Source organism: Myxine glutinosa, chromosome 4, assembly GCF_964187855.1.
Source record: "Myxine glutinosa chromosome 4, kmMyxGlut1.1, whole genome shotgun sequence".
Lineage (NCBI taxonomy): Eukaryota > Metazoa > Chordata > Myxini > Myxiniformes > Myxinidae > Myxine > Myxine glutinosa.
In genome coordinates this window covers 62,718,724-62,743,107 of record NC_136264.1, presented here as the reverse complement: position 1 = coordinate 62,743,107, position 24,384 = coordinate 62,718,724, and the positions used below count along the sequence as shown (strand labels likewise).

The 24,384-nt window shown below is 46.1% G+C and overlaps 1 protein-coding gene across 5 annotated transcripts in view; it reads right to left on the bottom strand.

The window, feature by feature from the left end:
* The window catches only part of LOC137424695 (AP2-associated protein kinase 1), a 124,005-nt gene that overhangs the window by 83,037 nt on the left and 16,584 nt on the right, over positions 1-24,384 (bottom strand). For all 5 annotated transcript variants that reach the window (XM_068112417.2, XM_078775797.1, XM_078775800.1 and 2 more), the window contains exon 2: positions 9,349-9,467. In XM_068112417.2, the coding sequence (XP_067968518.2) occupies positions 9,349-9,467 (119 nt within the window). The remainder of the gene's footprint in view (positions 1-9,348; positions 9,468-24,384) is intronic.

Below are 24,384 nucleotides of genomic sequence, written 5' to 3'. Positions count from 1 at the left end.
TGTAAACATTGAAGGTTAATGAGTGAAAACTATCTGGGGAAATGGGGGAGAAACACGTGGTCGAAGAACGAACGAACGAATAAGAATGAATAAACGAATGAGAACAGAGAAGGAAATTTTTTTTTTTTTTTTTTTTTGAGTTGAGATTTACACAAGGAAGTAGGCTATGGGTGAAAAGACTGGGAATACAGAGAACGAAAGTTATTGGATCACAAACGACGGACCACTGAGAGAAAAACAAAGCCTCAAGGTTGTACAGTGCACACTGTACAAGGCCTTGCTCGCGACACGGCAAACAGACGATCAATTTATGAAAGATAAACACCGAGAAACAACCAAAGTTGCACACAATAACTTCACACACCGAAAGATAAATACAGTTTCGACAAAATACAATTGTGAACAGACTTAACTTCGAAAAACGTGGAGACCGTGTGGAGCTTCGAAAATCCCGGCCGCCGTCTCCAAGATCTCGCGAGATCTCTCTTTAGGTTATTTCTCCGAAAGGGGAGGTGGATTCAAGATGGAGTGGGGTGGGGGGAGGAAAATACCCCAATTCTCTCTATGTAAATTTGCATTGTATAAAGCCACCCGGTGGTATCAGCTTGGCAAAGTGTTGTTATGGGTGTTATTGGTGAAGGTATTAGTAATTAGGTGGATGAGTTGGTTGGGTGACAACAAGCCGCTTAGATTTTGGTTCAGGTCCGAATCCAGATCTGGCCTATCAGTGGGATACAAAACAAACTGTTCAGCCTGGCGAAGGTATGTGCTCTACCGAGTGCCGTTCTAGTTAGTTAGTTAATTATTTATGTTATTGGAGACTTCCGGTCCCTCGAGCGACGAGGCTTGCTTCGATCTCTCCACGGCATCAAAGTTTGAGTGTTTTCCCGTTCGTTTCTTTGTCAAATTTCCGCTGGGTATTTTGTTGTGTATGTGTTATTCTATATTAAAAAAAAAAAATTCTATATTAATTCTTTCTCTCCTCCCGGACACGTACTTGTTCGCTCTCCTCCTCGTCTCGACTTGTGCCCCACCCCCTATATCTCGTTTTTCTTCCACCTCTGCTCCTGCTCTCTCAAATCCACGTTCTCACTTAGAGACTTTTCCCAGATTGTTTTTCATGGTTTTGTTTAAATATTATTCAAATATGTTTAAACCGCAGCCGTCATGCTGACGCCCCCCCCCCCCCCCCCCCCCAGAATTTCCATGTTTTAAACGTTTCCCAGTGTGTACCCTGGATTAGAATAGGTACACCGTATCCCTGCGTGTCGTAAGAGACGACTAAGAGGGTTGGCGTCAGGAAGGGCATCCGGCCATAAAAACATTGCCTCAAAAAAGAGAACCATGACAATTACAACTACATATGGGCAGGGTACAGCCCGAAGTGGAGATCGGTTTCTGAGGTTTGGGACATGGAATGTAGGGACAATGACAGGGAGATCAGGAGAAGTGGTGGAAGTATTGGTCAGAAGAAGAGTGGACATATGTTGTGTGCAAGAGACGAGATGGCAGGGAAGTGGTGTGAGAATGGTGAAGGGTAAGCAGGGACAGAAATACAAGTTTATGTGGCAAGGGTGCCTGGAGGGCGTGAATGGTGTTGGTGTCCTGTTTTCTGAGGAGTTTGTAGACAGTGTGGTGAGTGTGACTAGAGTGAGTGATAGGTTGATGATGGTGAAAATGATGATTGGAAAGCTCTTGGTGAACGTCATCTCGGGATATGCTCCGCAGGTTGGTCGAAGCGATGAAGAGAAGGACAAGTTCTGGTGTGCGATAGAGAAGCTGATGGAAAACGTGAAAGATGAGGAAGTTGTTGCGGTAGGAGGAGACCTAAATGGACATGTGGGAAGGAGTATGGATGGTTTTGACGGAGTTCATGGGGGTTACGGTTATGGTGTGAGAAATGGAGAAGGTGAAAGGATTTTGGAGTTTGCTGATGGAGCTGATTTGTTGATTTGTAATACTCAGTTCCAGAAAGAGGATAATAAGCTAGTTACATACACGTCAGGTGGGTCGACGACAACCGTTGACTACCTGATGGTGCGTAGGCGAGAAAGGGGGCACCTCCGGGACACAAAGGTGATCCCGGGGGAGGAGGCTGTTTCACAGCACCACTTGGTTGTCTGCGACATAAGGGTGAAAGGTGCGAGGAGAGCTCGGCGGGTGAAGTACCAACCGAGAATGAAGGTGTGGAGGTTGAAAGAGGTGACAGTAAGGGAGGCATTAAAAGAGAGGCTGAGTCGGGTCGAGGATGATGTGGTTGAGCTTGAAAGGGGCTGGATGTCAATGAAAGCTAGTCTGTTGGGAGCCGTTGGTGAAGTATGTGGATGGACAAAAGGACCACCCAGGCACTCGGAAACATGGTGGTGGGATGATGAAGTTGGAAAGAAGATTGATGAGAAGAGGAAGAAGTTCAAGGAGTGGCAGAAGGTGAAGGGTACGGGAGCAGAAACAGCAGAGCATGAAAGTTATAAGGCAGCCAGGAAGGCTGCAAAGAAAGAGGTAGCAAAGGTGCAGGAGGCATGTAGGAAAATGTTCGGAGAACGCTTGGATTCGGAAGAGGGTCAGAAAGCAGTATTCAGGATTGCAAAGCAGATAGCGAAAGAGAGGTGTGATGTGATGGGGGTGAGTTGCTTGAAGGATGAAGTGGGACAAATCGTTGTCGACATAGATGGAATTAAAGGAAGATCGAAAAGATATATGGCAATGCTGTTGAATACAGAGAATGAATGGGATGGCAACATGGAGAGTAACCCAGTTTTAGGACCGGCAGAGAAGATAACTGAGAAGGAAGTTGAGGAAGCGATAAAAGCAATGAAGGGTAGAAAAGCGGGAGGCCGACGGGAGTTGTGGGAGATATGTTGAAGGCAGCAGGAAGTTGGGGTGTGAAGAGAATGACAGAGATCTGTAATCTGGTGTTGAAAGAAGGCTGCATTCCAGTGGATTTGGAACTGAGTACCCTCGTCCCTCTTTTCAAGGGGAAAGGTGACCCTCTGGAGTGTGGCTCGTACCGAGCGATAAAGTTATTGCAGCATGGAATGAAGGTATTGGAAAGGGTGTTGGAGAGGAGGATAAGGAAGAAAGTGAAGATCGACGAAATGCAGTTTGGATTTATGCCAGGAAGAGGAACGACAGACGCGCTTTTCATTGTGAGGCAGTTGCAGAAGTACATGGAGAAGAGGAAGAAGTTGTTTCTTGGGTTTGTTGATCTGGAGAAAGCATTCGATAGGGTTCCACGCAAAGTATTGACATGGGCATTGAGGAAGTTAGGAGTGGAGGAATGGTTGATCAGAGTCGTGATGGCAATGTACAAAAGAGCGCGCACAGCTGTAAGGACGAAGGACGGGAACAGTGGTGAGTTTGAGGTGAAGATGGGAGTGCATCAGGGGTCGGTACCAAGTCCACTACTATTTGTAGCTGTGATGGAGGTGCTGGCTCAGAACGTAAAGGAGGGTTTACCGTGGGAGTTGTTGTATGCAGATGATCTGGTGTTGATTGCGGAAAGTATGGATGGACTGAAGGAAAAGATGAACAAGTGGAAGGAATGTATGGAGACAAAAGGTCTGAAGGTGAATATCGGAAAGACGAAGGTGATGGCAAGTGGTAAAGCATGTGGTGAGGTGGAAAGAACTGGGAAGTGGCCCTGTGCTGTGTGTCGGAAGGGTGCCGGAGTGAACTCCATTCAATGTACAATGTGCGCTGAGTGGGTTCATCAAAAATGTAGTGGTCTGAGAGGGTCATTAACCAGTGTGGCAGCTACATTCAAATGTAAGGTGTGCACAGAGGGAGCTGCAACAACAACAACAACAACATGCATTTTAAGGCCATGTTCCCTGCTAGAGCGGGGGTTAGCCTTGCGGTCCCCATGACAATCTTCTCCATTTTGCCCTATTTTCTGCATCTCTCCTTGTTAACCCCCTTGCCCGCATTTCTTCTTCCACCATCTTTAGCCAAGTCTTTCTCGGTCTTCCCCGTCCTCTACTTCCTTCTACATTAACTTCCATCACTCTTCTCAACCAGTCACTTTCATCCTTCCTCAATACATGACCAAACCATCTCAACCTGTTCCTCTTCACAGCATCAATCACAGGCAATATTCCCATCAGAGGGAGCTGCAGATGGAGGAAATGTTGAGTTGGATCTTGGAGACGGCGTGAAGCTCGAAGGTGTGAAAACATTTTGCTACCTCGGAGACATGCTGAATGGAGGAGGTGGATCAGACTCGGCAACGGTTGCTGGAGTGAGATGTGCATGGAAGAAGTTTCGGGAACTGAGTGGCGTGCTGATGATGAGGGGAGTGTCGTTGAAGCTGAAGGGAAAGGTGTATGCTGCATGTGTGAGAAGTGTTATGATTTATGGGAGCGAGACATGGGTAATGAACATAGAGCAGCAACGAAGGTTGGAAAGGGTGGAAATGCGAATGGTTCGACGGATGTGCGGAGTATCGTTGAGAGAGAGGAAGACAAATGATGAATTGCGAAAGATGATGGGAATAGAGCCTGTGATTGATGCTGTGAAGAGGAACAGGTTGAGATGGTTTGGTCATGTGTTGAGGAAGGATGAAAGTGACTGATTGAGAAGAGTGATGGAAATGAATGTAGAAGGAAGTAGAGGACGGGGAAGACCGAGAAAGACTTGGCTAAAGATGGTGGAAGAAGAAATGCGGGCAAGGGGGTTAACAAGGAGAGATGCAGAAAATAGGGCAAAATGGAGAAGATTGTCATGGGGACCGCAAGGCTAACCTCTGCTCTAGTCAGGAAAATAGCCTTTAAAATGCATGTTGTTGTTTGTATTGGGGAATGCCATTGGTGAAGGACAAGCTGGTCTCTTGGATGTCATCACGGAGGGTTTTGGCCGTTTCAAAAGGAAAGTAATCCTCTCTATCACTGAGTGTCTTCCACCAGGCAAGCAAGGAAGGAATACAGTGTACAGTATCTGCACAGTAGAGTGAAAATGTGTTTATGCACATCCTAGATGGTTGTGGTTTCAGGCACGTAGTTTGAAAGGTTTTCTTTGTAATAGCATTATGATTATGCGAAACGCGCTTGTGATCATCGAATATTTTGTCATAAAACTAAAACTAAATGATCATAAAACATGCGAACTTGCGATAAGCAATGACTTGCTGGATGTACACAGTGCATTCAGAAAGTATTCAGACCCCTTCACTTTTTTCACATTTTGTTATGTTGCAGCCTTATGCTGAAATCGTTTAAATTCATTTTTTCCCTCATCAATCAACACTCAATACCCCATAATGACAAAGAGAAAACAGGATTTTAGAAAGTATTGCAACTTTATTTTAAAAAAAAACTGAAATATCACATTTACATAAGTATTCATACCCTTTGCTATGACACTTGAAATGTAGCTCAAGTGCCTCCCATTTCTCTTGATCATCTTTGAGATGTTTCGACACCTTGATTGGAGTCCACCTGTGGTAAATTCAATTGATTGGACATGATTTTGGAAAGACACACACACACACACACACACATGAAATCCCACAGAATCTTGTTTCTCAGTCTGAGAGTCCTTTAGGTGCTTTTTTGCAAACTCCAAGCGGGCTTTCATGTGTCTTTCACAGAGGAGAGGCTTCCGTCTGGCCACTCTGCCGTAAAGCCCAGATGGGTGGAGTGTTGCAGTGATGGTTGTCCTTCTGGAAGTTTCTCCCATCTCCACACAGGATCTCTGGAGCTCAGCCAGAGTGACCACACAGGTTCTTGGTCACCTCTCTTACCAAGGCCCTTCTCCCCAGATTGCTCAGTTTGGCCGGGCGGCCAGCTCTAGGAAAAGTCCTGGTTGTTCCAAACTTCTTCCATTTAAGAATTATGGAGGTCACTGTGCTCTTGGGAACCTTCAATGCAGCAGAGATTTTTTTTTTGTAGGCTTCCCCAGATCTGTGCCTCGACACAATCCTGTCTCTGATCTCTGCAGGCAGTTTCTTTGACCTCATGGCTTGGTTTTTGCTCTGATATGCATTACCAGCTGTGAGACCTTATATAGCCAGGTGTGTGACTTTACAAATCATGTCCAATCAATTGAATTTACCACAGGTGTACTCCAATCAAGGTGTAGAAACATCTCAAAGATGATCAAGAGAAATGGGAGGCACCTGAGCTAAATTTCAAGTATCATAGCAAAGGGTCTGAATACTTGTGTCAATGTGATATTTCAGTTTTTTATTTTTAATAAAGTTGCAAAACTTTCTAAAATCCTGTTTTCTCTTTGTCATTGTGGGGTATTGAGTGTAGATTGATGAGGGAAAAAAAAGGAATTTAAACGATTTCAGCATAAGGCTGCAACATAACAAAATGTGAAAAAAGTGAATGGGTCTGAATACTTTCTGAATGCACTGTAGATGAGTTTGTTTGTTTGTCTCACAACAAAGGGGATGCGAGCCTATTGTAATGCGTCGGGGCGTGTGTCGGCGTGTGTCCACGTTTGAAATGGTTCTCTGCAACCGCTTATCTGATGGATGCCAAACTTAACACATAGGAGGAACTCCACATGGAGATTTTTTATTGCCTCGGCTGACATCATTGGTCACATGGTGGTGGGTGATTCGTGTGCAGCCACCCGGCTGCTGGTTGCATCATTTTTTTGTGGGTGCGTCTGCCGCTGATGCAATGCCTCTCCATAACCAGTTATCTGGTACTCATTTTGCCAACCTTAGAAGGATGACAGGCTGAATCAACCCCACCTGGAGTTAATTCAACGGAATTCGAACTCAGGATCTTAGGATCCCAAGCCCACCGCCCTAAAGTCACATGGTATGGCAGCAATATTGGATGAAATGAAAAAATTTGGACATCATTTTCTCCAAAATGGCTCAACAAAAAAAGAAATGAATCTTCGCATATGTCATCAACTCTCCAAGAGTTTGGGTGATAAAGATTAAATCATCGGTGAAGTGGTAATCCAGCTATAATTGGTTGAATATAAATTACTGGCGGGGTCACCCGTGGGAATCCCACGGGCATGGATGTGTGTGACATTTCGACATATTGAGTTAGATGCTGCACATTCATTTTTACAAAATGGTTACTGGCAAGTCATCAGATCCAGAAATGGTGTAATGAACACAATTTATTTATTTCACATAATATGTGACCCCTCACTCCTCTCCACCTGACACTCTCCTCTCTCCAACTGACACTCTCCTCTCTCCACCTAGCACTCCTCTCCTCTCCAATCCCTCACATTCCTCTCCTCTCCAATCCCTCACCTCTCCAATCCCTCACACTCCTCTCCTCTCCAATCCCTCACATTCCTCTCCTCTCCAATCCCTCACCTCTCCAATCCCTCACACTCCTCTCCTCTCCAATCCCTCACACGCCTCTCCAATCGTGCCTCACACTCCTCTCCAATCACGCCTCACACTCCCCTCCAATCGCGCCTCACACTCCTCTCCAATCGTGCCTCACACTCCTCTCCAATCGCGCCTCACACTCCTCTCCAATCGTGCCTCACACTCCTCTCCAATCGCGCCTCACACTCCTCTCCAATCGCGCCTCACACTCCTCTCCAATCGTGCCTCACACTCCTCTCCAATCGCGCCTCACACTCCCCTCAAATCGCGCCTCACACTCCCCTCCAATCGCGCCTCACACTCCTCTCCAATCGCGCCTCACACTCCCCTCCAATCGCGCCTCACACTCCCCTCCAATCGCTCCTCACTCTCCTCTCCAATCGCTCCTCACTCGCCTCTCCAATCGCTCCTCACTCGCCTCTCCAATCGCTCCTCACTCGCCTCTCCAATCGCTCCTCACTCGCCTCTCCAATCGCTCCTCACTCGCCTCTCCAATCGCTCCTCACTCGCCTCTCCAATCGGCTTTCCCCGTCTCGTTTCTCTCGTTTTTCTCCCGTCTCGTTCTTTTTCTTGCTCCAAATCGGCCTGTCTCGCCCGTCGGAATCGGAAATCGGCCCGTCTTGCTTTCGTGCTTGCGCGTAAATAAATTGTGTTCATTACACGATTTCTGGATCTGTTGACTTGCCAGTAATCATTTTGTAAAAATGAATGTGCAGCATCTAACTCAATATGTCGAAATGTCACACACATCCATGCCCGTGGGATTCCCACGGGTGACCCCGCAAGTTTGCATTGACGTTCGTCGATGGACTCGTTCGCCCGTCTCATTCGTTTTCTTGCTGCATCCTGTTCAAGTCTGCGTTCTTCATCGATCGTCTCATTCATTTTGGAAATAGAAGTTTCCACGCAGCGCATGAATTGTCACGATCCTCAAGAGGAATTTGTCTCGTAATCATCAAATGATAAATGGCAAGTAAATTATATTGTGGAAAATTAAAGATTTCAAATAAACCTATTTAAAGTGTATGCGCACATAACTAATAACAAAAACGAAGAAATATCTCTCGGTAATTTCCTGAAACATATTTTACTTCCTGCTAATAATGTTGAATGAAATAAAAACGAAGAAATATATGTCGGCATCATTGTTGACGTTTTTGTGACGACAGTCATCAAACGAAAAAGTAATATATCTTAACGGAAAAGCAAAAGCGAATTTTTAATATATATCGACACGTTTCCGTCGGTGTCATGTTGGGCGGTGTATGATACACCATGACGTGATTTTTAAAAATATATCTTTGCATTTTCCCACGTGTGTGGAATGTTCTCAATTATTGCTGACACCGAGTCTAAAACCATCGATAAAAATGAAATCATATGGTGAGTTAGATTGGAGATAAAGGCGTGAGAGAGACTCAATGGCCTTGAAGTTACAGGCGTTTGAGAATTCATTTCGTTCTATAAAGGGCAACTTTCATCGGATTTTCTTCCCGTTTTTTTTCAACCGAGTCTAAAACTATGTTAGCGACTGTGAAAAATGAAATAATATATCGAATTTGATTTGAAATAAAACTGGGAGAGAGAGCAAGACACCACGGGCCTACAAAACAGGCCTCAAAGCTATGCGAGTTAATAAAATGGTGGATATTTGTTTATAATTATATGAAGCCTCTCCCAGAATGGGTGGAGCTATGGGTGGAGCTACTCTGCAAACCGAGTAAGCCACACCCCGAACAGACACCCAACAGACAGACAGACAGAATCATCTACGGTTATTATAATATAGATTATCCCAAAAAAATCTGAAACTTCATATATCTGATAAATGACCCCCACGCGAATGAACATAATTTATGAAGTTCATAACCATACCAAAAAGCTGTGACATAATTGGGTGCATGGATGATACAGGTATATGGGCCATAACAGCAGTGGGCAATAATAGTAGTGTCTTCAGTTAATGATGGTAGTTTTGTACAGATATTCCTCGACCCCATTCCTTCAGTATACTTCACATTATCTCCACCATAACTTACCATAATTGCAATCTCTCTTCGGCATACGTCCAAGTCTTGTTCATTGTTCACACACATTCGTTTTAGTGCACAGCGCATACCGCTGGGAGTGCGAGCCAAATACACGAGAGAAAAACCACCTGCGTGTACATGCACAAAAAAAACATCAGCACATTTCATCGACCTTATTCAAAGCAAGTTGCTTTATACTGTACAACAACAACAACAACATGCATTTCAAGGCTATTTTCCCTGCTATAGGATGGCTATGTTATAGGATGCTATAGGATGCTATGCTATAGGATGGTTAGCCTTGCGGTCCCCCATGACAATCTTCGTCATTTTGCCCTATTTTCTGCATCTCCCCTTGTTAACCCCCTTGCCCGCATTTCTTCTTCCACCATCTTTAGCCAAGAGCCATCTTCAAGCCATCTTTAGCTTCAGCCAAGTATCTTTAACCAAGCCATCTTTTGCCATCTTTAAACATGCTTTATACTGTACATGGGTCAAAAACGTCCCAAATGAACAAAATAAAATTATATGGATTGTTGACGAGGGAGATAAAAGCCAGAAACAATATTTTCACAAATCTGCATTTACCTTCCATCAAAGCACAACAAAATCTCCGTTCTCGACATTTATATATGTCACAATAGTCTGCTATACACAGCAATATTAAAATGGCAAGAGACATAAGCTCATCACAACCTATAGGAAGCATATTCCCTCCTCAATAGACCAGTGTGGTAATGATTCCTAGTACGACAATAAACTGTTTGCCTGCTATACAGTCGTGGCCAAAAATATTAGCACCCTTGCACTTTTTTCAAATAACTCACAATTTTCTCTAAAAAGAAGTTAAAATTGACAAAAGTATTTGGTCGCCACAATTCTATATTTCACTGTTAATATTACATAACCTTTGTTTTTGATTCAGAACTTAATATATCCTTTTCATCAGAAAAAAAAAAAATGGCATTGACAAAATTATTGACACCCTCGACTTAATATTTGGTAGCACACACAGTCTTTGGACAAAATAACTGCAGTCAAGCACTTCCTATAGCCATGAATGAGCTTCCTACACCTCTCTACTGGCAGTTTGGGGAAAACTGCTCCAGTTCTCCCAGAGAATGGGACATTAGTAATATATATATATATATATAATATATATTATAAATATATACATACATATATTGTTACGGATTCGTAACTTCCGTTATTGGGGTGTTCACCCACTTAACGTAGTTCTGATCTTATGTACTACTATTATCTTCAAAAGGTTTATTATTCAGGAACGGTTATCTAAAGTTAAAAAGGCTAACTTTAAATGATACAGGAAACCGAATCGAAAAAGGTGAAGAGGAAGAAGCGGCGTGAGCAAAGTCGGAGAAGACGCGTGACGTCAGCGCTCCGTAACGAGCAAGGTCTACCGACAATCGCGAGGGAATTTTGAGTTCCTTGAAAGGACATCCGGCGAAAGGAAGTATCACTGGAGGGGGAGAAATCTGCGTAGTCAGATTTGGGCGCTGTGATTCCGACAAATCCTCGCCTCGTCGCATCGGCTCAAGCAGGAGCCGTCGGCCATTTTGAACCCCGCGCTTCGGATACCAACGAGGGTTTTGCCTCGCGTCATCTTCACACCAACATCCTACCGTCTGTCGGGGATGTGTGTGTGTGTGTGCGACCGCTTCGTCTCCAATTACGTTGCGGGTTGCTGAGTGAGCGGTGAAGGTGCGCCTCTGGAGGGCACCCTTGTACAGTTTGGCGGGGCGATCTCCAAGGCCAACAGTACGCGCTTCGGATATCGACTGGAGAGCGAGATTCGGGCTTCGACCGGATTTCGTTCTATCGACCGCTGGAGCGAATCACATACGCCTTGGAAAAGGTTATAGAGACATTGAAGTGTCCTTTCACTTGATGGCAGCGCAGTGAGTTACCTGACTTTATTAATGGTAAATAGAGTGCACTCTTAATGGCCATTTGTTGTACCGTGATTCCTGTGTACGATTTCTAATACAATTTTGTTCATTTGTAATCATTGGTGTGGTTTCACAATTAATTTTCAACACAGGGTAACATATTTTTCTGCCGGGGCTCCTCTCGGGGTTCGGAGGTTACCGAGACCAGGAGATTGTAGAGGACTCCGTAACAATATACATACATATCTATATATATATGTATATATATATATATATATATATATATATATATATATATATACACATACATATATATATATATATATATATACACATACATATATAAATTATATATATATACATATATATATATATATATATATATATGAATGAACCACCTTTAGAGGCCATTTTTCGCCGCAGAACAGGGGTTGGCCTTTTTGGGCACCGTGGTCCCCTTTTATGGAGCAATGTTTTACGGCCGGATGCCCTTCCTGCCGCCAACCCTGTTAGTCGCCTCTTGTGACACACAGGGAATTACCAGTGAACTGGTATATATACATACATACATACATATATATATACAGTATATATATACATATATACATACATATATATATATATATATACATATATACATACATATATACAGACTTGGCATTTAATATGGAATATTTTTTTTGTGGGGGTGAACTTCCTTTTCAAGATGTCTTAGAACCAAAAGTTCATTGGAATTATGTTGAAATTATTCTAGATTTTGTTAATGTGACCTTTAAAAGAAACAAAAACCACATTTGACATTTCAAAACAAATAAATTGATCCTTGAAAGTGATGTAAACTGATATCGAACTCAATTCATGGACAGTACAGTGTTAAAGTTCTGTACGTTTTCCAGAAGTATCTCTTTATTTTGCACATTAGCCCAATTTTTTTTAACAAAAACAAAAGTTAAATTACGACTGGGATTACGGACAGTAACATTACCGTTCAGTACTTCGTGTAACCCCCACGAGCATTCAGGAGAGCACGTACACATTGAGGCATGCTGTTCACGAGATTTGCCAAGGTTTGGACAGGAATCGCTTGCCATGCAGTGACAATAGCCTGCTGCAATTCACGCACAGGGGTCGGCTGCTGGTCCAAGTGGTCGATTTGACGCGTTAATTCTGCCCACAAGTTCTCTATCGGATTCATATCCGGGGACATGGCAGGCCACTCCATATGCTCTACACCACGGTCAGCAAGAAAGTGTTGGATCATGCGAGCACGATGAGGCCGTGCATTGTCATCTTGGAAGACAAAGTTTCCTCGAAAGGCTGCACGAGCAAATGGAAGCAATATTCTTCCAGAATGGCCTGGTACTTGAACTGGTTCAGGTTTCCATTCAGAACAACCAGGTCAGTTTTGCCTCCTGCATGAAAAGCAGCCCAAACGGTCACCCCACCACCTCCAGCTTGGACTCTTGGCACTATACAATCTTTGTTGTAGGCTTCATGCACTTGTCTGCGCCCTCGGACGCGGCCATCTTGACGATAGCCCAGAAATCTAGACTCGTCACTGAAGATCACGTGATTCCAGTGTCCTGGCTGCTGCCATTGACGGTGCTCTCTGGCCCACTGCAATCGGCGCTGGCGGTGTTGTCTGGTCAGGCGTGGCTTTCTCAGGGGACGCCTGGCACGATAGCCTGCTTGAACCAGTCGTTGGTTGACTAGCCTTCTGGATACAGGCACATTTGTCAATTGCTGCCGTTCAGCCCTAAGCCGATTAGCTGACTTGGTACGGCCATTGCGGACTAACCGGTGCAGCTGGCGATCATCCCTCCTTGTGGTTCTACGGGGACATCCTGGCCTCGGTATTGGAGAAGGGACACCCCTCTGAACATTTTGTTTCAGGATCTTTGACACCTGACCTTGAGTGATGCCATACTGCTGAGCAATAGCACGCTGTTTCATGCCGTAATTTCGTAAAGCCACCACTCCATGACAAACAGCATTGTCGAGTTGACGGACCATCTCCAGAGGAAGCAGCAATAACTTTTGGAGACGTGCAGCAGTTGTTTTCCACTAATACAGAACGCAACAACCCTTGTATACCCGACTGTGAAACCAATCATCAAATGCACCTGTCCGTACATTTTTCCACGCCACCTGTGATATAATCCTGTTGTTGACTTCTTGCTGCGACAGACAATCAGTGACATGGTTCTTTTAACAAATAAATCACCAAAGTCTAAAAGAAACTCACCAGATTGATATACTGAGTTAAGAAAGTAAACCCAAGTGAAGAAAAAAAAAAATTCCATATTAAATGCCAAGTCTGTATATATTGTTGTGGATATGAGGACTGTATTTTTTTTATTGTGTGCTTTATTATTATTATTGTTTATTCTGCGCCTCCTGCCTCCGGAGTTGTGTAAAGATAAAAAGGGCGTCTCGGTAGTTATTCCATAAACACCACATTGCAGGACCCGATAAAACCCTTGTTCAGTAGCTTATATCTTATTATGTGTCTTAGGGTAAGGCTGTGTCTCCCATTAATTTAAATACTCCATTGCACCGAGTGAAATAAGAGTAGATCCCCTTTCATTTCATTTCAATGGCCAACTGCATTTTGGGCGGTTTTCTTCAACCACCATTGGCCACGAGGCAGGGTTGGGGAAGAAAGGCGTGTCTCCACCTCGTCATAGAGGGGAGGAGTGAGCCAGCCCCGAACAACCAACCGAGCACGAGGGGTTTGGTTTGAGAGGGCGGAGGAAGAGCGTTTGGGGGAGGTTCGCAAAGGTTGAGGGGCGGGGCCTATATAACCCGCCACGGGAAGCTCCCAAGAGCAGACAAGAGATGAGCTTTTACAGAGGAGAGACGAGTACAAAGGAAAGAGCTGGGTCGTCAGAGCAAGAGCGCGTAGAGAGGTCCATGACAAGAGCTGAGTTGGTCGTCAGGGGTGGTCAGTGGTTGCGTTGAGTGGTTGCGTTGGTTGCGTTGAGTTGTCGGTGGGGAAAGAGTGGTTGGACCAAGAAAGAGAGAGGAGAGAACCCGTCACGCCAGACCCCCCACCAGCGCGTCGGCTCCGACCGTGACCCGACCCGTGATCCCGCGCACACGACAGGATCGGTGGCATCAGCGGCCGTCGAGGTCCAGCCCGACGTCCCGTGCGGGATCAAGCTCCAGCCAGTTCCGTGCCGTCCTCCCCCTCCAGCCACACACCTCCTTCCAGCCAATCCACTCTGCAATTCCCCGTGTGAGTCGTCTTTGTTTGTTCTGTCCTGGGTAGTAACTAAGTCTGTATAAGCTAATAATTTTCACTGTGTCACCTGCATCTCATGTCCCCTGTAAATAATCGTGACTGCTCTTTTTGCTTGTGTGTGTAAATAATAAATCCCGTTACTCTTCTGTACGTCTTCTTCCTCTTTGCATTCGGTCGCTTTAGAGTTTTCCCGATTGAGTAGCTGTGGCGCGATACGGCCAACGTTGGGTGAATCGGGTTTTAGTCAGGGAACAACTGTTCGGCCGCGGTTACACCACCGCTCGGTAAAAAAATAACATCTAATCCGCGGACCGTAACAATATATATGTATATATCTATATCTATATATATATATATATGTATATGTATATGTATATATATATATATATATATGTATATATATATATATATATATATATATATATATATATATATATATATATATATATATATATATATATATATATATATATATATATATATATTGTTGCGGTTCTGAGAAAGTGTACATGTTTGATTAATAAAGGTTAAAGGTTTTGTCCCCGTAGTTAGTCCACGAGCAACATGTAGGTCACCTGAGAACGTTAGTTATTTCTTAGTATATGTGAGATAAGACCATTTCCAATAGTGATACCTGCATTGTGTAAAAGAAATAAATAAGAGTAGGCCCCGTTCATTTTGCTGCCCTCCCTCCAATCGACTCCATTGCACACCATCCAGTCTGAACCCCATTCACCATTGTGCCCATTCAGTCTGCACCCCATTGCCCCTCGCATTAGGATGCTGAAACCAGCCAAATGCCACGAGGTAAGGCCTGGAAAAGGGGCGGAGCGCAAGGGTGGGGGTGTGGCCACGTCAGGCAGACATCAAGGGCGGAGCCGGTAAGACCCCACCAACCAACCAGGGCTCGAGTGGGCATGGCTAAGGGGCGTGGTGAGTGCGCATCTACCAGATTCGAGAGGGTTCGCTGGGCGGCGCTATATAACCTCGAGCACAAAGCCCTTCCAGAGGACTGGCAAGTGGAGATCGTTGAACAGGACTGTGCGGAAAGGAGGACTGAAGGAATCGCGCTTGGCTTTGTAAGAGGATATTCGCGCATTACCAAGGACTGGAGAGTATAAGCGCTTTGTGAAAGGATTGTCACGTTGGCATTAATTGCAAGAACTCGCTGGGGGTTTGGCTTTGGGCTTGCTGAGACCGCCAGTATAACCGCCTAGCCGGTTCGTTTATTACGTACGCGGCCGTGAGCCGTGGAATAACCGCCCAGCCTAGCTCACCTTTCCCAATATAATTGTCCGATCCGCGCCAACGACACGCGGAGAGCTTGCCTGCCGTCTACCATCGTCTTCGTGGTACGAGTCGGGGACCGGAGCGAGCTGTGGACGCCATCCCTGGACCCTCAACCCGACCATCTACAACCCCCGTGTGAGGCTGAGTCTGAGTGCGAACGGGCCAGTGTCCAGGGATAAGTAAGACTGTTATTAAGGCTGCCCTGTGTATCTGCTTCTTCTTCTTCACTGTACATTGCTTCTTCTTCTTCTTCTTCATTGTACAAAGTGTGTAATAAATTACTTGTTCTTCCTGTTTCCTCTTAATTCGACCGTCTTTGTGATTTCTCCATTGGGTAAGCGTGGCACGATCACAACCGCTCCAATCGGGTTAGTTCCTGTTAACGGTCTGAATCGCGGCTCGCTATCGCTCGGCATGTCCACGAAAACCGTGGTTCAGGTGGGGTTATTTCCTTGCTTCCTGGGAGGCGCTGGTAATTAGGTAATAGGACTAATTCGACCTACCACCCTATTCAGCGCTGACCGGAAGGAACGTGATAGCCCCAGATCGCATCGGCTAGATAAAAGCCAAGGGGATTCATCCCCCCTTGGTAAGGGGGAAGGTCGACGTTTGAGATCTGCAACAATTGGCGTCGGGGAGTGGGATTTTGACCCGAAGTGCGCCAAACGCACTCAAAATTACGAGCTGCCGAAATTGTACTAACATCTAAATTTGAATCGTGCCATGGATAACCAAGGCGGTCGAATGCCGGTGGGGGTAGAAAATGTAGAAGATAAGGTAGAATTAATAACCCAGGACCGGGAGGGACAATTGGTAGTAGTGGAAGCAGAAAAGGGGCCGGCAGCAGGGGTAGAAAATGGCGGCACCTCGCACGTGGCAGCGGCAGCCGAGCCCGCTGTGCGAGCTCCATCTGGCATTGAATTGCAACTAATTCAACTTTTTGTATACTGAATCGAGGCTCGTGAAAGAGCTAACATTCACTTCACAAACAAATCAACCAGACAAACAAAATATACAAAAAGAGGGAGCGGAAGACAAGATGGGGAGAGAAGGGGAAGCACACAACCACAACATTTGTTAGCGTTCATGAAAGACTGGAAACGTGAAACGAAAGAGTGGAATTGTGAAATGAAAGAAACAAGGGATAACCAGAATAAAAAGATGATTGGAAAAATGGACACCGAAATAATCGAATCCAGGTGCAACATGGACACAACCGGGGAGGACATTGGGCGCAGGTTGAGCGAGGAGGTTGCATTGGGACACGACGAGGTAGCGCGATTTGAGGGACGCGGGGAAAGCGAGGTGGAGCCAAGCACAGCCGGGTGGACCGGGGTAGAAATCGCGACACGGGGTGTGGAAAAGCAGACGGCCGCCGAATTAGAAAATTTAATTTTATTAGCACCGGCGGTCGTCGAGGAAAAAGAAATTGGAATAAAAGAAATAGTGGAAATTGGGGCTGAAGAGACGGCAGACGTAGAAAAGCAATCGCGGGAGGAAGAAATGGAATATGTACAAAGTCTAGATTCACATCGTGATGTCGTGCTGTCTAACCCCAATGAGAATTTGCAGGCGCTGCTGCGGAGAAGAATCCCAAAGGTGAGTCGGGCTGTATATGGCGCGAAAAGGTTGGGCGCGAAAATATTTTTCGCGCGCTTGGGATCTAGACGTCACCCGGGCGCTTGTGGAAGGTCCGTGGTGCGCTGTACGAGATTGAATGGCGCGCGTGTGCGAATGGCGCCGGAGCGCGAGTGTGTTACAGAGTGCGAAGAAGAATGTATAACGAAGTGTATGTGGGAAGAGGGTGAAACAGAGTATGAAACTGAGAGTGAGAGTGAGTGCACAACAGAGTGTACGTGTGCAGAGTGTGATACAGAAAGTGCAATGGTTGCGGAGAGTGTGCGAGGATGCACACTGGAGCGTGTTGTAGAGCATGTGCGGGAGTGCACACCGGAGTGGGTGATTGGGGGTGCAATAGAGTGCACACCCGTGAGTGTTACGGAGTACGTAACAAAAGAGAGTGTGCCAGGATGTGCACGAGAGAAGTATGTAACAGAGTGTGCGAGTAGAATGAGTGCGCCTGGGTGGTATGCACGAGCGAGTGCGGTGACGAAATGTGTGGGATGTATGGGAGGCGCTGGAGCGCCACGTTTTGTGAGTGTAGAAAGGGTCGCGTGTGGATGTGAAAATGCGGCTCGAGCATCGCCGCAGACCGGGGCATCTTTTAGGCCGACGTACAGCCGACGCGAGCTCTCGGGGCGTGATGTTCTTTGTGTGCTGCGGGGACCGGCGGGGATCGTTGCCGCGGCGGTTTCGCAAGGACCGCCGTGCACGATTCGGGCCGGGCCCACCCTGTATGGTCGGTGCCGTGCCATGGCGCAAGGGGCAAACGGCACGATTCCAGGGGAGGTCGGCGAGGTCGGACCTTCGCCCCCTGGCGGGTGCAGTGCTCCGGCCGGGGGAGGTTGGGTCATCATGCCGGAGAACGGAAGGTTCCGCGCAGGGATGGTGCCTGGAACCTCGGTCCGAGTATGCCTCGTCCCCAGAATCGAAAATGCCAGACGGACCCAACCAACAGGAGACAGACCACCCGTATGCATTGCTCGGCTTTTCGAAGCCGAGCTGCGAAAATGTATTTCCACCACGAGAGGCTCGAGGATAGTGAACGAATAGCAGTAGTGATGGTGAATGGTATCCGGTGTGGAGGGATGGTAGATCTACCATCCCTCACATCGTTTTTATTGGGGCACATGAGCAATAGTTTATGGGGTTTGGCAGTGTAAGCTAGCCGAGGGCGGGCTAGGATATTGTTAGGGACTTAGAGATGACTTTAGGAGACTTGAGATTTAAGTAGTGACATTGATACCGGTAGAGGGGACGTAGAGAGATTAGGTGGATGATAATGACGAGGGAAGTGCTTAGTATAAGGGAAGACAGGGAGCACGAGTATTAGAGGGAAGGAGATAGTTAGATGATGCTGTGTGTGTGAGTATGAGGCTGCGCTTTAGTCGCAAATGAGGAATTGAGAATGAGAATCTTTGTGGTGAGAGTGAGCAAATGAGGCATTGGTCGTGAATGATGTGTGTGTCTGTGAAAGTGTATGAATGGAGTATTGAGGATGTGTGTAAGTGTATTGAGTGGTTGACTTGCATGGGGTGCAAGTGAATAAATGGTGTGGAGTAAATGGTGTGTGGAATGAGTGGTGTGGAGTGCGTGGTGCGAAGGAGTGGATGGGGGAAGATGGACCCCTTCACGAATACCCGGGGAGGGTAGTTTAAAGTTAGATAGAGGGAGTAGGTAAATTGTTTGGATATTGACATCTGTGGTGCAGGGAGTAGCAAGTTGTTGCTTTGAGGGGTGCATAAGTGAGTGGAATGGCTGGGCGTGTGAGCCTGTTGGTGAGAATGGTTAAATGAGCACTCCGCCACTGGTAGTCTGGCAGCCAGGTGAGGCCGCAGGTAGGCTCTGGGAGCCAGGTAGTGTTCAGAGTAGAGTTCAGTGGGGCCCGAGGATCCGAGGAGAAGGACCCGGGTAGCCCAATGCCAGGGAGGGCATCATGGGGTGAGAGAGCCAGGAGGGCCTTCCCCAGGTTAGGGTAGTGTGAAGGAGCATGGTAAGCTCGGGTGGCGACGTCAGTGGCGGAGGTGCGCAGGTAAGTAGGACCTGCTGATAGAGCCACATGACCCAGCCCCGAAATTGTGCGAAGGCACAGTAGGAAAAATTGGGGGAGTGAGACCCCAAATTTGAGAGGCACCACAGGGATGGTCAATGGGAATTAGTTTTTAGAACCGCATAGTGTAAAGATGGCCAATTGATTTGCAGGGCAGGACCCCGGGTAGTTTAAGAGAGTTAATGTCAATTAGAAGGATAGTTAGGATCAGAATCTCTTCGCACCATACACATCCACTCACCAAGGTGACAGGACTCCACACCAGGTTTTGTAAATGATTTGGAATGAAAGACACATCATGACGTGGGTGAGACATTGTATGTGATTCCATCTCTTCCTTCTTGGGAGGGAAGGGATGACGAATTTGGAACTAGAGGGGATGGAAAAGACAAGACGTAGCGATGGAATTTGTAGATTGTAAATACGGGGAGGGGCAAGGGTAGAGTAGATTAACATGGGGGGTGACGAACGGCTAGGGACGAGCTTTCTCCGCTCGCTCTCCCGCGCCCCTCATATTGCATTGCCTTGCATGACGTGTACCCTTGCGCCCTTGCCCCCGCTAACCTCTGCTTTGTCTTTCCTCCCCACCCATGGACCCATTTTCTCTGTTGAGGGGAGTGTGCAGGTGCCCTGAGCTGTGCGGCTGCACTTTGCGCTGCACCCTGCTGCCTGTTGCCTGCACTGATACACCTGATGGACCACACGTTCTGTGGCCTGGCACCTTTGCTGGGGCAGACAATCGCGGCAAATGTTATCTTGCCCTGCGGACCACTGTTTTTAAGTGGCCCCAATGCCATGCAGTCGGACCACCTAAGCTGGCCCTGCTGGCCGAAATAAAAAGCGGACACGGTTTGTGCACTTTTTATTAATTTCCTTTGGCGTGTCAGGAGAAAAAGACTTTTTTTTGTTTTTTTTTGTTTTGTATACTGAATCGAGGCTCGTGAAAGAGCTAACATTAACTTCACAAACAAATCGACCAGACAAACAAAATACACAAAAAGAGGGAGCGGAAGGACAAGATGGGGAGAAAAGGGGAAGCACACACACACACAACATCCGAGAGCAGGGAGACGTGTGGAAGGGAGAGGGCCCGGGGGGAGGAGGCGTGGGAAGGGGGGGGGGGGGGAGGGAGAAGTATAAAGCACAAGGACACCAAGGACTTCCAGGACAAAAGTTGGTATTTCAAAAAGTGGAATTGGGGTGAAATTAGCGGGGGTAGAAAAGATCAAGGTTTTGGATGGGGGAAGATAAGAGATGGTGGTGAACAGCTGTTTTAAAGACCTGGAGGGTGGAGTGGGATTGAAGAGAGTGAGGGAGTTTGTTCCAGAGGCGGGAGAAAAGAGGAATGAAGGAGTGAAGGTGAGCAGAGAGTCTTGATTTTGGCAGTTTAACCATAAGAGGGTTGCAGGCAGATCTTGTGCGACCTGTAGGAATATTTGCGGGACAGAGCCCAGAGAGAGCTGGGGGGGCAAGGCCAGAGAGGAGTCGGTAGAAGACGGAAAGACCACCAACCTGCCTGCGGTGAGTGAGTGAGAGGCCCTTGGAGTTTTCAAGCTTTGACGATGGCACACCTAATACGAAGCAGGAAGACGTCGCAGCCCAGCAGCCAGCCAAGCACAAGACATCATTAATTATTTTGAAATGTTTTTGTGCATTTTAATGATTGTGCATTTTGGTGCTTTTTGTGCATTTTATTTTATTTTTGTGCATATGGTGTATGGTGTATTGGTGCAGTGCATTGCATTTCTGTCTTTCCTCTTTTCAAAATTTCTCTTCTTCTCCCACAAAAGACAGGTCCTGGGTTGTAGTATTGTAAATAATTAGGAGTCCTGTAAATAACATGCTCTCCACCGGCTTCATGTATAGTTTGAGGATTCTTTCCGTAATTCGGTTAATTGTGGGCATGAGTCTGATTAGTTAGTACACAACACAGTAGGTGGGACATATCTAGTGTTTAAAACTGTCGCACACAGGGTGTTAGAGTAAAGGTAGAGGGAAACTACACCTAAGTGTCACACTAATTGTTAAAAAGTAGTCCTGACCCTTCTATCAGAACCGGTCGGGCTCACTGGTATGTGGGTTCGGCTCGGGCACGAGCCTGGCAAAGGAGGGGTGCAGTGTTGCGGTTCTGAGAAAGTGTACATATTTGAGTAATAAAGGTTAAAGGTTTTGCCCCCATAGTTAGTCCACGAGCAACATGTAGGTCACCTTAGAACGTCAGTTATTTCTTAGTATATGTGAGATAAGGCCATTTCCAATAGTGATACCTGCGTTGTGTAAAAGAAATAAATAAGAGTAGGCCCCGTTCATTTTGCAGCCCTCCCTCCAATCGACTCCATTGCACACCGTCCAGTCTGCACCCCATTCCTCATTGCGCCCACCCAGTCTGCACCCAATTGCCCCTCGCATTAGGATGCTGAAACCAGCCAAATGCCACGAGGTAAGGCCTGGAAAAGGGGCGGAGCGCAAGGGTGGGGGTGTGGTCAGGTCAGGCAGACATCAAGGGTGGAGCCGGTAAGACCCCAACAACCAACCAGGGCTCGAGTGGGCATGGCTAAGGGGCGTGGTGAGTGCGCATCTACCAGATTTGAGAGGGTTCGCTGGGCGGCGCTATATAACCGCGAGCACAAAGCCCTTCCAGAGGACTGGCAAGTGGAGATCGTTGAACAGGACTGTGTGGAAAGGAGGACTGAAGGAATCGCGCTTGGCTTTGTAAGAGGATATTCGCGCATTACCAAGGACTGGAGAGTATAAGCGCTTTGTGAAAGGATTGTCACGTTGACATCGATTGCAAGAACTCGCTGGGGGTTTGGCTTTGGGCTTGCTGAGACCCCCAGTATAACCGCCTAGCCGGTTCGTTTACTATGTACGCGGCCGTGAGCCGTGGAATAACCGCCCAGCCTAGCTCACCTTTCCCGATATAATTGTCCGATCCGCGCCAACGACACGCGGAGAGCTTGCTTGCCTGCCGTTGGAGACAATCGTCTTCGTGGTACGAGTCGGGGACCGGAGCGAGTTGTGGACGCCATCCCTGGACCCTCAACCCGACCATCTACAACCCCCGTGTGAGTCTGAGTCTGAGTGCGAACGGGCCCGTGTCCAGGGATAAGTAAGACTGTTATTAAGGCTGCCCTGTGTATCTGCTTCTTCTTCTTCACTGTACATTGCTTCTTCTTCTTCTTCTTCATTGTACAAAGTGTGTAATAAATTACTTGTTCTTTCTCTTTCCTCTTAATTCGACCGTCTTCGTGATTTCTCCATTGGGTAAGCGTGGCACGATCACAACTGCTCCAATGGGATTAGTTCCTGTTAACGGCCCGAATCGCGGCTCGCTATCGCTCGGCGTGTCCACTAAAACCGTGGTTCGGGTGGGGTTATTTCCTTGCTTCCCGGGAGGCGCTGGTAATTAGGTAATAGGACTAATTCGACCTACCACCCTATTCAGCGCTGACCGGAAGGAACGTGATAGCCCCGGATCGCATCGGCTAGATAAAAGCCAAGGGGATTCATCCCCCCTTGGTAAGGGGGAAGGCCGACGTTTGAGATCCACAACAATATATATATATATATATATATACATATATATACATATATATATATATATATATACACATATATATATATATACACATATATATATATATACACATATATATATATATACACATATATATATATATACACATATATATATATATACACATATATATATATATATATATATATATATACATATATATACATATATATATATATATATATATATATATATATATATATATATATATATATATATATATATATATATATATATATATATATATATATATATATATATACATATACATATATATATATATATATATATACATATACATATATATATATATATATATATATATATATATATATATATATATACATATATATATATATATATATATATATATATATACATATATATATATATATATATATACATATATATATATATATATATATATATATATATATATATATATATATATAGTTGTGGTTTTTAGAACCGTCCACTTTGTAGATATTGTAATATCCCTTATAAATAATCCCCTGTAAATATTCCCATTTTTGTGTAAAGGTCAAAGGTCGCACCCTAGTTAGGTCATATTGCAACAAGTAGGACACCATAGGCTTCTTCTTAGTTATCTCATTAGTATGTGTTCTAGTTAAGGATCTGTTTCCAATAGTTGAATCTGCATTGCATTAATCAAATAAGATAGGCCCCATTTCGCTCATTATGCACTCTCTCTCTCCAAATTATCACGTGGCTGGGTTAGCAGCGTTCGCTGCATTGAGCCGTCATCGCTGCCTTAGCGCTGGCTCCAAACGCCATTGAACACGAGGTCAGGCTTGGAGAAGATGGGGGCGGAGCGGCAAGAACGAGGTGTGGCCACGTCAACTCACCACCAGGGCGTGGCCGGTAAGACCCCACCAGCCAACCAGGGCTGAGGTGACCTCGTTAGTGGGCGTAGCCCTATGAAGGCGGCTTGATTTCAACGCGCGATCATATAAGCGCGAGCGCCAAGCCCCTTTGACGGACTGCGCGAGGGGAGGTCATTGTGAACGAACTGCGCGGGGAGCGCTCGATTGATTGTCACTGCATTGAGCGATCGGCGCGAGGGTACCCTCTGAGACGAACGTTGGGCGAGAGAGAGTTGGCACGAAGATTATGTACATGGCATCCCAGTCCCTCGCATAATTATAAGGTCCGGTCGCGCGCCAACGACACGCGAAGCTGCCTGCCATTCTTCGCGGCGGATCCGGAGCCTGGACCGGACCCCATCGTCTGGACCTTTCATCCCTGCTATTCCCCATTCGTGTAAGTGTGTTTGTACTGTCCTGGGCGTGTGATAAAATAAGAGTGTTTAAGGATTGCCCTGTGTATCTGCTTC